General features: G+C 33.2%; 1 protein-coding gene across 11 annotated transcripts in view; it reads left to right on the top strand.

Annotated features, from left to right (window-relative positions):
* Positions 1–14580, top strand: part of LOC143229060 (xaa-Pro aminopeptidase 1-like) — a 100996-nt gene that overhangs the window by 43945 nt on the left and 42471 nt on the right. For all 11 annotated transcript variants that reach the window (XM_076460788.1, XM_076460786.1, XM_076460794.1 and 8 more), the window contains 3 exons: positions 5301–5345; positions 5857–5943; positions 14437–14546. In XM_076460788.1, the coding sequence (XP_076316903.1) occupies positions 5301–5345; positions 5857–5943; positions 14437–14546 (242 nt within the window). The remainder of the gene's footprint in view (positions 1–5300; positions 5346–5856; positions 5944–14436; positions 14547–14580) is intronic.

Raw genomic sequence — 14580 nt, 5'->3', positions numbered from 1 at the left:
TTTTCCTCTACCTTCCATTCTTTTCAGTTTTATCTTATTTGTGTTTTCTCTTGTCATTTCCCTTTTGTTTCATTTCTTTTGTACCTTCTGCCCTCTCCAATTCTCTTCTCTACCAGAATGAAATTTAAATGTAGTCTTAAATGTTCTGTTCCTTTCCCCTATTTGAGCCTTTGATGGATTGTTTCCTGTACCACATTTTCTTGAAAACATATTTCGTCCTCATTTTAGCTCATAGGCATTGTCAGTTGGAGGTATTTGCTATTGGTGCTTAACAGTACTTATATCATCATAGATTCCAATAAGACCTTCCTTCCCAAAATATTGGCAGCTCATGAAAGTAATTTTGTATTCACCCCTATTTCTCTTGTCTTACATTTCCCAATTGTATTCTCATTTTGTTCTGGATCAACTCCTGTGTCCAGTTGGAGCTCTACAATATTATATGGCACTCATTGCTGCCTTCTGAAAATTCTGTTCTCAACTCTTTATGTGCTGGAAGTCTTTCACATCCAGAGATTTGCTAACTTGTTAATTTGACATATTCTTCCTTATTCTTAAATGGCCGTCACCTTTTCCAGGTTTCTTCCAACCAGGTCTGTTCTCTCACTGTGCCCCTGGCTGCTTGTTCTAGTCATCCATCGAAGGAGATCATCCAGGCTGGCATATGGACCATTCCTCACACTTTCATTTCACATTATCTATGTTCTTTGGCCATTACTCCTCATCTGGATTTTGCCTGCTTCCTGTTGCAGTCTTACATGGTATAGTACACCTATAAGCAAGTTAGTTTACTTTCTTCATCAATTTTTTTCATTACAAGATCCTTTTTTATGGCTTCTTGTTGGATCCCACTCAGTAGCAAGTGATGTGTGTCCATCTATGCTAACTCTTAAATCTGCACCAATAAGGTTATTTGTGTCCAACATTGAGATGTTGTGTTCCGCAAGATTGCATGTAGATTCTTCCTTGCAGAATGGAATTGCCACTCATACCTGCTATTGCTTTTGTTGAATAAATCAGGAATGGTTTGCATTTTCACGATCACCCATTGCACATTTTCCAGCACTACATCTCTCTGTACTCTCCAGTGCATCCTTACTTTCTTCTGGTGTAGAACAGGAGTCCATTTATTAGCTCGTAGCTTCTGGGATGGTGTACCATGGAGTACATGGTATGTCCTGAGTGTGTTCAATCTCATGTTGCTGAGAGTAGGGTGATGGTGTTCTGTATGTGTTGCTGGTGTTGCACTCTCCTGCTGTGGACTTGATGTACAGTTCCAGATGCTGTTTGGTTTTGGACTGGATGAATCCACCAATAAAAGGCATTACATTCCTCCAACGGGGAACTGTTTTTCCTACCAACTCTTGAATGTTAGTTATCAGGTAACTTGTGTTGGTTAGAGCCAGACCAGCCAACAGAAGTCCTCACATATGAATGGGCTGGGACCCCCTTTCTACTACAGATTGGACAATACATACCCTGTAGTGCATAGTTTTTAACCCTCAACATTGCATTCCACCTTCTTACTGTCATCTGAATGTTGGTTCTCAGGGGTACAATTGATGGTCATGTTTGGTATGCTTGGGCTCCCAGAATGGAAGAGCTCTTTCCCTTATGGTTCTTGAATCTGAGGTGAAGTCAGTAGAGGTCATCCTACTGTGGGCCAGATGATCCATTTCCAGTACTGCTGGTTTGGGGCTGGAGTCAATCTCCTAAATTATTTTTTTTTTAGTTTGGATACAGATAATTGAGGACCCTCATCTTACTGTAGACAGAATGTTCCAATCCTGATTCTGTTGGTTTGGAATGAAGTTGATCCCCTGATGATTATGGTCTATACTATATCTGAGATATGTATGACTCAGTATTATTTGTGCTTCTTTGCTGCCCATTTAGCAATAATGTCATTCATCACGGGTGAAAAGTATATTGGTATAAATGTGATTTGGTGTTTTATGAATGAATGTGTTTCCTTTTTACAGAGATGTTGCACTTAATCGGTTATGTTTTGATGCATTCTGAAGAGGAGCTCGTCTAGGTAATTTTCCACTGGTTCCTCCATCAAAAATCAGTTTAGGATTCTACCTATCGTGTGAAAAAGATAAGGCACCATATTGAAAGTTATATAATTTTCTTACCAAGAATATGTATTTCCAATATGTGCTTATAACCTCTTACATTTTCCACCCTTCCTTGCCACTCCTGATGTTGTTTTCTGGATGTCTAATCTTGAAGTAAGGGTAGATTCTGTAACCCAGTGGAAGAAGAGTGTGCCTTGCTTCTATTGATGGAGGGTTGTTGCATATTTTTTGCATGCTGCAGCATAGATGAATGATGTTAAACATGTTTGATAGATGGAAATGTTAAGACTATGTAGTGGTAAGCAACAAAAATAAGCATATAGAGCAGGGGTCACCAAACATTTTTCACAGGGGGCCAGATTACTTTGGGAATGAGAAGAGCAAGCAGCATAATTGTTAAGTTCAATTCTCATAAGCTAGAACGAAAGCTCTCTGTAAAAGACTTAACACTAAGTTTAGGATGCCACATTATCCATGTGGGAGTAGCATGCAATACACACATTTAATAAAAAACAACCAGAAATACAACCAACATTTTTATTTACCAAAAGGTTATCAAAGAAGGTGACATTAGCAAAAACAATTGTCACATCGCACATAGTGAGTACACGTCTCAATTTCACTAAGCTGCAAAAAAGCGAGATTTATGAAATTGGCATTTGGCTTTCAAAATACCTTCAATGTTCTGTTTTGAATTGCTTCATCCAATCATTAGGATTGCTTTCAAATGTTCATCAGTCAACCTTGATCAGTGTACCGACTTCACTTACTTCATTTTTGAAAATGCTTGTTCACAGACATAAGTTGTTTGGAACACTGATGCCATACCAGGTGCGAAATGATTCAGCTTTGGAAAATCATCTTCAGGTATGCAGCTGTAAAATTTAGTAAGTTGCCCCTCTCTGTGTTTTGCTTTCAACAAGTTATTTGCTTGCAAATCGATGACCTCCAGCTGAAGTTCCACTGGCACGTCATCAGTGACACAATCAAAAAGGTTCTGAAAAAGGAGAATGTCACTTTCGATTCTGTCGAGATCCAAAAATCTCTCTAAAAATGCTTATTTAAATCACCAATAATCTCTTTCTGAAACTTCAGGTTGACATCTTCTGTGATTCCAGCATGAAACTCATTGAAACACTGAAAATGAGAGAGGTTTCCTCCTTCCAAATGTGCTTCAAACAATGACAGCTTTTTTTCAAAATCCTTTAATGATTCTATAGAGATCAGAAACAAGGTTATTCTTCTCCTGAAGTTTCAAGTTCAATTCATTCATGTGGGATGTGATGTCAACCAAAATTGACAACTTTGACAACCAGGTTGGATCAGACAGAAGTGGATCAGCTCTATATTTCTTCATAAGAAATATATCTATTTCTCTTCTCAGCTTATAATAACGAGACAAGACTTTACTTCAGTTGAGCCACCTCACCACCATGTGATAAGGCAAGTCACAGAAATCCGAATCAAATTCTTCAAGAAACGCCTTGAACTGGCGATGATTAAGTGCATGACCCCGAGTGAAGTTCACTGCAGAAATGACTGGTTTCAGTATGCAAGAAATATCTTAAGTCTTTTTCACAGAGTGCTGCTGATGTATGATGCTGTGTATGAACAGAGTGCTTGGGAGTTGAAGATCTTTCAACTGTTTCCTGATCAACCCCATCAGACCCTTCTTTACTCCAGCCATGTTTTTCCTCCATCAACTATTCACCTCTAAGCTGATTCCACTGAAGGATATAGTCTTGCAAAGTTTTATGCACTTCCATGAAAATGTCTTCTCCAGTTGTTCTTCCATGATCTGAATGTCCAAATTAACTCCACGAATGAACACGAGAAGTTGTGACGTACTCGAGAGATCAGTAGACTCATCTAGTGCCAGAGAATATCATAGGAAGTTTCTAGCTTTTTGGCATATCTGTAATGCGATGTTCTCTCCAAGTTCTTCTGCTCTCCATACAACTGAAGTTGCTGAAAGGCTGATACTTTCAAAGAAATTGGCTTTTTCAGGACACAGCTCATTTGCTGCTTTCATCATAGTTTGGTGACTCCTGATATAGAGGATAGCATTATTCAAGAAAAGCTTTTAGGTGAATGGAAATATTTATTGGGAAATGCATATTCTGTGTAGGAAAAAAAAATTAACATTATCAAATCTCAACAGTTTTTCATAAAAAATATAATCTACCTTCCAAATTTTGAGTATAATTTTATTTCCATCTTTATTATAATTTATTTTCCAAATATAAGAAGGTTTGGAAATGTGAAAACAGAGCATTTTCTTTGAACATCTGATTAATTTTGTTTTCATGTAATATGTGGAATACAGAAGTTGTGCTTTCTTTTGCTTATAGTTACTTTCCAGTTGGCAATTTCTTCTGTTTAAGGCATTTGCATAATTTTACTTTTCTTTAGGATTCAGTGATGTTGTAACTGTAGAATAGCTAATATAATATCCGAGCCTGGCAACAAAATCCAATTAGCCAAAAATGAATTAATCTGTGTATCATTGGTATAATAATATATTTAAAAATATATTCATTTTAATTATCATATTTAATGACAAATGGAAAGCTGAAAAATCCAGCTAATTGTTTTAGGTAGGCTACTGAAATTGTTGTTGAGTTTTTGGCATTATGTTGGTTTTTAATTGAATAAGTTTTACATGGCATGTAATTAAACAGCTATAAAGCTATCATTCCAACTGTGCAAGAAAACTGCACTGGTGCCCCTGTAAGTTGGCATAAATGGTACATTGTATCCTGACAACCAAAAAGTTGTGAAGAGACTTACATGTATGTATTCTCTAACATTCACTACAATTGAGATATTTAAAATATTCCACCAAGCCTTATCAGCTAGCTCTTTATTGTAGTAAAACAAGAAAAAACTGTTAACATATTTTGAAAGTGAGTAAAAACAAAGTTCTTACTGCTTGTAGAATGTTGTCTCTTTGATATATACCCCCTCCACATACACACACACACTTCTCCAGTGGCTCAGCAGTGAGTCTGGGGGCTTATAATGGTAAATATTTGGTTTTCATTTCATCATTTGTTAGAGCACAGATAGACTATTCTGTGTGTTGTCGTTTTTTTCTGTGTATGCTTAACAACAAACAAACATTTTATATCTTAAGTAGAAATGTGTTTATGTTGAAACAGTACCCTTCACTGTCTAAATATTAACTTCTCAATTTTCTTTCCTTTATTTACTTCTTAGATCAGCAGCAAGTCAAGCTATGCCTTAGTGAGTCTTGTGCCTAAGGTAATTTAATTGAAATTATTTCATGGATGATGTTCAACATATTTGCAGGTTGTTATAGAATACCTAGTGAAGCATATATTTTGTCACAGATAAAAAAAAAAAAAACGCAGATTTTATGTGTAGCAAATTTGTAGAGTTTTACTTATCTTTAAATTTCATAATAATATTTGTTGGTAAATTTCTTTTTGCAATAATTAGGATACCATATCCAAGAAATCTATCTTGAGATATGTGTTTAGTTTACAGTTTCATGTTTATTTGGAAAAGAAAAAGAATCTGTTCATTAAATTTTATTTCATTTAAGTGATTTATACTTTTGTGGCCTGTTCTTTATGCTTATAAGTAATAATCTTAAAGTTGTAATGTTACAAATATTCATAATAATAAATAATGATGTATCTTCAGTTGTATGGATGTGGACTATAATTTAGATCCATCAGCAACAGTCAACATAACTTATTTTTAAAATATTCTATGACTTGTATATATAGTTTTATTTTTAATTAAACAGAGTCGCTGGATAAAAGCAACAAATCCTGTTCTGTTAAAGAAGGGAGTGAAGAATGATGTGGAGATTGAATGTATAAGACAAGCACATGTAAGATTCTGGATGCAGTCTCATATTATACATTTGTTAACTGTTCTTTCCATGTACTTTGTTGTGTTCAGTGTCACACACTTGTGTTTTCAATTTAAAAATGCCATGATATTCTATGTTGCTGTGAATTAATGACTATTTAATATTGCTTTTTATTTACAGTTTAGTTTAGTTATCCTAAATTATGGTGCCTTGTATACATGTTCATGTTAGCTTCCACAGATAATATTGTAGGTGATCATACTGTGTCTAATTTTTCTGATTTATTATTAAGGATTCTGAAATTATGATTCCAGCCTCCTATTATAGAGATAAATCTTGTTAGATTTTACCCCTCATCTTGTGCAGTTTTCCATAAAAGGAATTTTGGAGCTGTTGGATGGGATTCAAGATTTTTCAGTGATTTTGCTCTCTGAAACAACTGTTGACTTTGGATGTAGCTGGAATCTCAGAAACCTTTGGCTTGTGTGTTGTCATCAATTTCATATCCTTATTTATTAACATTTTAATAGGAGAAATTTAAAACATGATGCAACATATGACAAATAGTATATCTTTAACTGATTTTTCATGCTGTTTTCTATGAAATATTTTTACTTCCATGGTTCTTGGGGTGATGCATCACAGCTATGTAAAATGTAGTGATGATTAACCTTGCTTTAATTGTGATTATACAACATGTGTTTATAAAATCAATTCCAAACACATGATAAATGGTAATTATGCACAGGATTTTGTGTAGGAAATTTACTGCCAAATACATACACATAAACTGGGGGACAGTTTCAAAGTAAAGAAGAAGAGTATTTATAATATTTAGAAGCACTGGTAAAATTTAACTTTCTAATACTGAATACCTTAGTTTCCTCTGTGATCATTCTTTACTGTGGTTCTTAATGACAGTGCAGCAGTGTCTGCATGAGATAAGGTTTAATATAACAGCCATATCAGTTTACCTTTTTTTTTTTTTTTCTTCTACAATTTCCTGTGAAAAAAGACTATTGCCTCACATTCTTCAACTTCTAAATACATGCTTAAGTACACCAAGAATATAAATTCCATTGAAAATGCTTGGAGACTTAACAGGTATGAGTAGAGTAAAGCTGGTATGCTTCAAGTTTCTTTGACTATTTTACTCTTTGCAAACAACCACTTATGTCAAGGTACAACTGAAATCTTGTCTAACTTCATCACATTTAGACCTTATATATATATATATTATCTTGGTAGCGATACCAGCAAAGATACCCTGCTTTGTTGTAGTATTAGTGGTTTTCTTTGTGGCAGAGGGGGTTACTGAAAACTCTTTTATTACCATAGTTTTTGCTTTATGAGTGATGGTATTGGTCCTGATTCTATTGGGATCTGGTTTTAGAGTTTATTTTGTTCCTGTTAATCATTTCACTCTAATCTCAGTCTTATGGATTGACCTTATAACCATTTTATGCTTTTTATAGTTTTCATACTGTAACTTTTAATACAGTATGTGTATCTTCATAAAATTTGGCAGATAATCATTAAATACAGCAAGGTTTTTGTACACAAAATATAAGTTTTTTTTGTTAACTTTAAAAATTTTTAAGTAATGATTTGTTCATGCATTTTTTTCTTTTCAAATGTTAACTATCCAACATGCAAAATAATTTTGTTGTTAAGATTAAAAATACCTTTATCCATCAGAAAATTGTCCATTTGCTAAATCTCTGTAGTTTTTGAATAAGATTGAGATGAATATTAAATGAAAAACTGTATCTTGTCTTTATACAGGTTTTGTTAAATTCACTGACCTTGTAACTACTATATAAAATTTGGAAGTAAGGTTTAAAGATTTTTTTTTCCAGAATGGCTATAAATCATAACATAAAATCACAAATGTGTATGCTAAGTAGCTTAAATTTCATAATATAATACATCTATTTTTTATTTGTACTTGCTTGATATTCAGTTATGCCTGACTAACATTACAGAAGTTGCAGTTACATATAATGTACATCTCATGTTTCCCTATCCACTAGCATAATATTGGCACTTAAAAAGTAATGTCTTTGCTTTATTCTAGTGGACCAGTGTTTTGTAAAATACTGTTACATTTTGGTTATAATACATGACATACATATAATATAGTATTACTCTTTACAAATAAAATTTTAATTTCAGTTATTTTACTTAAAACACAGAACAGTAAATAAAGAAATGTGAAAACAGTGATATTTACTACTTATGCCAAGTTTTGCACTTGGAGGATACAAAATAAAATAACTTTTTGGATTTTATATATGCTTTTTTAAAGCACAACAATTTTAAGTTACTCTGCTAGTATCACAGAATTCCACTGTAATTTATCAGTAATTAATTTTTATTTTGGTCAAAAAAATATTGTTTGTCACAAAACACTTTTTCTTACCCCTTCCTTCCAAAATTTGGTACATAAAGGTTATTCTTAAGAAATAGATACCTTGAATGGAAGAAAACAGTGTAGGGGAGTTTTTTTGCTTTGTTATAAATGTACGATAGAATGAATCAGTTGTACATCAGCATTTCCTGAATGGAAGAGGTGATTGGGGATACTGTGTTTGATTTTCTAAATGTAGTCATATTTCAATAAATATAAAAGACTGAAGGTTCTTATTTTATATTATAGCTTGTCAGTATTGATAATTTGATTTGCTTATTCATAAAAAAAAGGAAAAAAATGATGCCATTGAGGCTAGTATAACATTCAAGTTTCTTGCAAGCAGCACAACAGTGGAAGTCATAAAAACATGTTCTCTTTTCAGTGATGTCGAGAAAACCCACTTGTAGAGAAATATATATGTAAAAATGGCTCATTTGGGTTGAGAAAATATTTTATGTAGAGGAGCGAACAACATAAGTCACTTTCACAATGTTTTCGAACACTGCAAGTCAAATAAACACAACATAACCATAGAAAACACTCAACTACTAAATAAAGAAACAAACATAAACACAAAATTAAAGAAGCCTTACTTATACAACAACTTAAACCCAAAATAAACCAATACAAAGGAACACCTTTATACCTATATTAAAAATAATAAAATAAATAATATAAAATTATGTATTCAAACATCTAACACCACCCTCTATATTCTGACACTCAGTTACACAACCACTTTCAAACATGTGGTCAGCTTCCGGTCAGTTACCTGTTTCTTTGTGAACCTGACGATGACTGAAGAAGGTCGAAACATTGTTCACTCCTCTAAGTAAAATAGTTTCTCAACCCAAATGAGCTGTTTTTACATATATAAGTTCTCTTTTGTATTGCTGAAAGTAATGAACTACCAATAGACAGTGTCACAAACAAATTTTTCATGACTAACTCATCCAATACTGCATAATATTTCGAGTGATTGGATTCCAGACAGATAGAAGAAAGTAACTGCATGGTAAGAACATTTTCTGGGTATATGTACCAGGACATGGAGTGGTGTAGCTAAATAAGGAAGCTGACAAGAATGAAAGTCTTTATTTTGACATCCTCTGCTAGTAAAGCATAAACAGCAAATGTGGGAGGTCTTCAGTAACATAGAAAAGGAATGTGGCTATTGAAAAATGAAGTGCCACATAGTTTTGCCAGGAAAAGCTAAAAGTAGGGAATCATTGGGACAGAAAACAGCCAAAAGGCTACTTGATCTCATCCATAAAGGAAATCCCTTTTTACCTCCTGCAGAGAGTATTCAGCCTTCACCCGAGTGGTCAGTGCCTGTCCACTGGGAGTTTTGCCTGGTACTTAACTTTACAAACTTGGTTAGTGATTCTGCAAAGATTTAAATAATACAGTTGTATTCCTAAAGGAAATATAAATATTAAGTTCTGCATCCTGCTCATGTTTGGAAATTAATTTAAATAGTTTAGAAAAATATGTTAAAATATCAGCTTTTCATGACGTTATATTTTTGAATGTGTTAAGAATTGGATGTAATGTCGGTAAAAAGAGTTACATAATTTCAACTACAATCTTCATGAGAGACTGTTAAATGGGAAGCAGATACTATTTCCAAATAAGAACTGAAAAACATGCAGCAAGGAGATAATATAAAGTGTCAACAAATTAATCTCCTGTCATTGGAAAACAATAATATAATGTGACGTATATATTGAATAAGTTGGTGAATGCATATTAGAAATATGGTAACATGTTTCTCTGTCTTACAGAATGAGTAATAAAAATAAATATTCATATAGAGTTTGGTGATGTAATCATTACCTATGAGCAGTAGTTACATTATTAACATCTCCTAAACTATTTATTTAATGTCATTAAAATAATTAATTAATTGAGATTAGTGTTTCTTATTACTACTACTTTCAGTTCTTTCAGCTATTAATTAATCAAAATTATGATTACAACAGTTACTACAAAATTAATCAACTAATGAAAATTAGGGTTCCTGATTAGTTACTGTTTCCATTAATTCTAGCTACCCAAATAATTGAAATGTTGACTTTATGTTTCTTTCTTGTTAAACAGAAAACTAAATTATCAAAAGGTGTGTAGGGGTAGGGAATTCCCAGTGATTTCAGTGTCTGGGGTTTCATTCCCACTGTCATTGAATTTGGTTGTGATGTGTTTATTATTGCAAAAGTAATAAGATTATTTGTCATTGTTAGTAATTTTGGACATCTATGGTTAATGTTCTGTGCCTTGGCTTTTTTAGACATTTTAATAATGTGGCTTTAAAGATTTTTCTTTTCTTGAAAGTTAGTATTGCTTAGAACAGTGGTTCCCAAACAGGGATGCGAGATAGTGTTCCAGGGGGTGCGAGGTAACATTTCAGTTTTTTTGGTTTTTTTTGTTGTTTATATTAAGGGTACTGTCAGATATATATATATATATTCAAAAATAACGTTCGATTTTTATTTCTTATTTTTCTTGTTACAGACGTAGTTTTTTACCTTGTTACGATAAACTATCATTTCTACTGTCACCGTCGCAGACCGAAATCTTAATGTATAACTGTAAACAAACAACACATGAAATGTAAATGTGACCTAAATACTCGGCACAAATAATTAGGTTACTTTTGTGAACACCATTTTAAAGTGTCTGTTATTTATTTATGTTATGTATTCATGTGATCGTGACTCGAGAAACTTCCAGAAGTATCCAGAATTAATCGATGACGTCATGTGACGTATATTCGAGAATGTTCTAGAAAGTTTCGCAGAATATATAAACCCATGTGTGATGCTATGGTATTCACTGCATTGTTGATTCTGTGTTTGTGCAAAAAAACTTCATTATGTTGAGGAAATGGAATGATGATTATGTGAAGTTTGGTTTCACTTGCATCGGAACAACTGAGGATCTGCAAAAACCCCAGTGCATGCTTTGTGACGCTGTCCTTTCAAACGCAAATTTGAAGCCATCTAAGCTGCAGGAACACTTCAACAACTGGTATGGTGGAGCAACTGTTGCAGGCCATGATGTTGAATCATTGAAAGGTAGAAGGGCCCGTTTTGATTCTCGAGCAACCCTTCCAAAATTAGGTTTTATATCTGCTGACAAACCATTGCTGATGACTTCATACCACGTGTTGTATAAAGTAGCCAAATCGAAGAAGCCCCATACAATTGCAGAAGAGGTGATAAAACCGTGTGCATTAGAAATAGCAACAATTGTTCTGGGAAAGGAAGCCTCAAACAAGCTTAAATTAGTGCCGTTATCAAATAATGTTATTCAAAACCGAATTGGTGATTTGAGTTCGGACATTTTGGACCAAGTTATTGCAGAGGGCTACTCCCTTGAAAATCTCTCTCTAATTGGACGAAACAACTGATGTTGCAAATTGCAGTCAGCTCATCGCACTAGTGAGGTATGTCCATTATGGTGCCATAATGGAAGATTTCCTGTTCTGTGAAGATCTGAAAACAACCACAAAAGGGAAAGATGTCTTCCAGTGTGTGAAAGACTTCTTTGCAAAATATGATTTATATATCCAAATTATTGGTTCTGTGTGTACCTATGGTGCCCCTGCTATGCAAGGAAATAAATCAGGATTTTTTGCACTGATGAAACAAGAGATTCTGCACTTGCAAGGTACTCACTGTTTTCTTCATCGACATGCTTTGGCATCAAAAACATTGCCTCCAAAGTTGAAAAAGGTCCTTGACACTTCTGTGAAGACCATCAACTAGATTAGGGGTTGTGCTCTGAACCACCGCCTCTTCAAGTCGCTTTGTGAAGATTTTGAAAGTGAGCATTCAGTTTTGCTTTTCCACACAGAAGTCCACTGGCTGTCACATGGGAGAGCTTTAACATGCTTCTTTGAACTGCGAGAAGAAGTCAAAACTTTCCTGAAGGAACGTGACTATGATCTGCCCAGAGAAATAGAATCACAAGAATTCAACCAAATGCTAGCCTATTTGAGTGATATTTTCACTCGTATGAATGACCTGAGTGTATCTTTTCAAGGGAAAAACATAAACATATTGAAATGCTGCATAAAGTTAAATGTCTTTAAAGAAAAGTTGCACCTTTGGCGTCAATGAATTAAAAGAGGGAATATTTCCAATTTTCCTTCACTCGAAGAAATGGTTGGTGAGGACGAGTCCCTAATTCCATGTGTGTGTGAAGAAATTGTGTATCATTTGGAAATACTATCAAAGTCATTTGATGGATATTTTGGAGGAGAACTGGAAACTTTTGAAGAATGGATTATGAATCCATACTGCTTCAATTTGAATAATATGTTGGATGATGAAGAAGTGAAGGAAGATGTTATTGAACTGCGCACAAATCGAGTTCTTGAAATGCAGTTTGAAAGCAAAACTTTGGAACAATATTGGTGTTTAGCAATAGACATGTTTCCAAGACTTTGTGAAAAAGCACTAAATGTGCTCATCCCATTTGCGACGACATACTTACGCGAGTTTGGATTTAGTGCCCTTTTGTCAATCAAGAAAAAATCTAGAAATCGCTTGGGTGCACAGGCAGACTTGCGGATTACTATCAGCAACAAAGTGCCACGCTTTGAAAAACTCGTAAGAAATAAACAGGAACAAAAGAGTCATTAAATTTAATTTGGCTGATGAACATTTCAAATTCAAAGATTCATTTCATGTGTGGATGAAAATGTATTTTTTTGTAGGCCATGTAGGGTTTATGCAACTTTTAGTTTGTTGTAATATTTTTTCTTTTCCAAATGTTTTGTTTTTGTTTATATATCATAAAACTAATAATAATAATTTGTTTGGCCACCTTCACCTTTATTCTTAAATAAATAATTACTGTGAAGGGTGCAAGAACATATTAAAAATTTTTTAGGGTGCAGGGCATCAAAAAGGTTGGGAACCACTGGCTTAGAACATCTGCAGCTCTTCTATGCTTGGTACAGAATTGATTTTTGTTGTTTATGCATTATGATACTCATGAGAAAGATGTTTTTCATATCATTGATAACCAAAATAACTGAAAATACAAGAGCTATGATTGTATGAGTGGTAACATTTACAACTTTGAATATAAACATTCAATTTTCAAACTTTTAAATATAAATTTACATTTACACTTTGTAATTTTTTTTCTAAATACATTTATAACTTTAATTTTTTTTACTACAAAGTGTGAAATGTTTATTTTTATATCACTTATTACTAGAAATAAAGATATTTGCTTTGAAACCATTGGGTTGTAACCTTATTGAGCTGCTTGTAATGATGTAGGATTTCTGTTTGATTTTATTACTAATTATAATAAACAGTGAAAGTACTATAAATGTATTTATTTTTTAAGTCTAATTTCTATTTTGGAAAATAAAAATATATTTTGGATAGAAAAATAGTTTGTCAGTTGTCCTAGTGAGAAATTGCAGTGTACAATAATATTTCTAAAGTTAAGAATTCATAGAAATACTGAATATAGTATTAAGTTATATTTTTACAGAAAATAGTTTTTTGAAAAGTTTTATGCAAATTTTTCCAGCTGCTTCTTGTATAGAATGACTTTGTTTCATACATATTGCAGGGAGATTAAGGTTTTCTAAATATTTTCATATGTATGTTTTTCATTCTACCTAGTTATAAAAGAAAAAATTGAATGCAGTAAATTTTAACACTCCTACGAAAAGTGGGGCCTAATAGGCCCCAGAGCAACTTGAAAGGTTATTAATATTAGGCTAATAATTTTGTATTTAAATGAAATTTCCATTAATGAATGGATTAACGAAATTCCCACTGTCTCTATCTACTATCTAGCGAAACCACAGCCAGGGGAACGGGCTTGGAGAAATCAGGACTAGAAACATCTTTTCGTAGGAGTGTTAAAGTATAATATTAGAAATAAAAAAGCTCTTTAAGGTGACTTGTCACTAAAGCTTTAAATATTTCAGTATAATAGATATGACTAAAGAAAATGTTTATTATAAAAGTGTTTAACAAGATATATTGATATGTTTGAAATATTTATTAAAAACCATTTTGAATAGGAAAAATCTGACTGGAATTTAAATTTCTGTTTTATTAAAATAGATAAAAGATGCAGTAGCTATTTGTGAATTTTTTGCATGGTTAGAAGAAGAAATACCTAGTGGACAAGTAACAGAACTTTCGGCTGCTCAAAAACTTGAGAAATTCAGAAGGTTAGTCATGCTTTATTGAAAAGAGTATATTAAG

The sequence above is a fragment of the Tachypleus tridentatus genome, chromosome 10 (assembly GCF_004210375.1).
Source record: "Tachypleus tridentatus isolate NWPU-2018 chromosome 10, ASM421037v1, whole genome shotgun sequence".
Lineage (NCBI taxonomy): Eukaryota > Metazoa > Arthropoda > Merostomata > Xiphosura > Limulidae > Tachypleus > Tachypleus tridentatus.
Note: the sequence above shows the minus strand (reverse complement) of the source record. Positions and strands in the feature narration are given on the sequence as shown.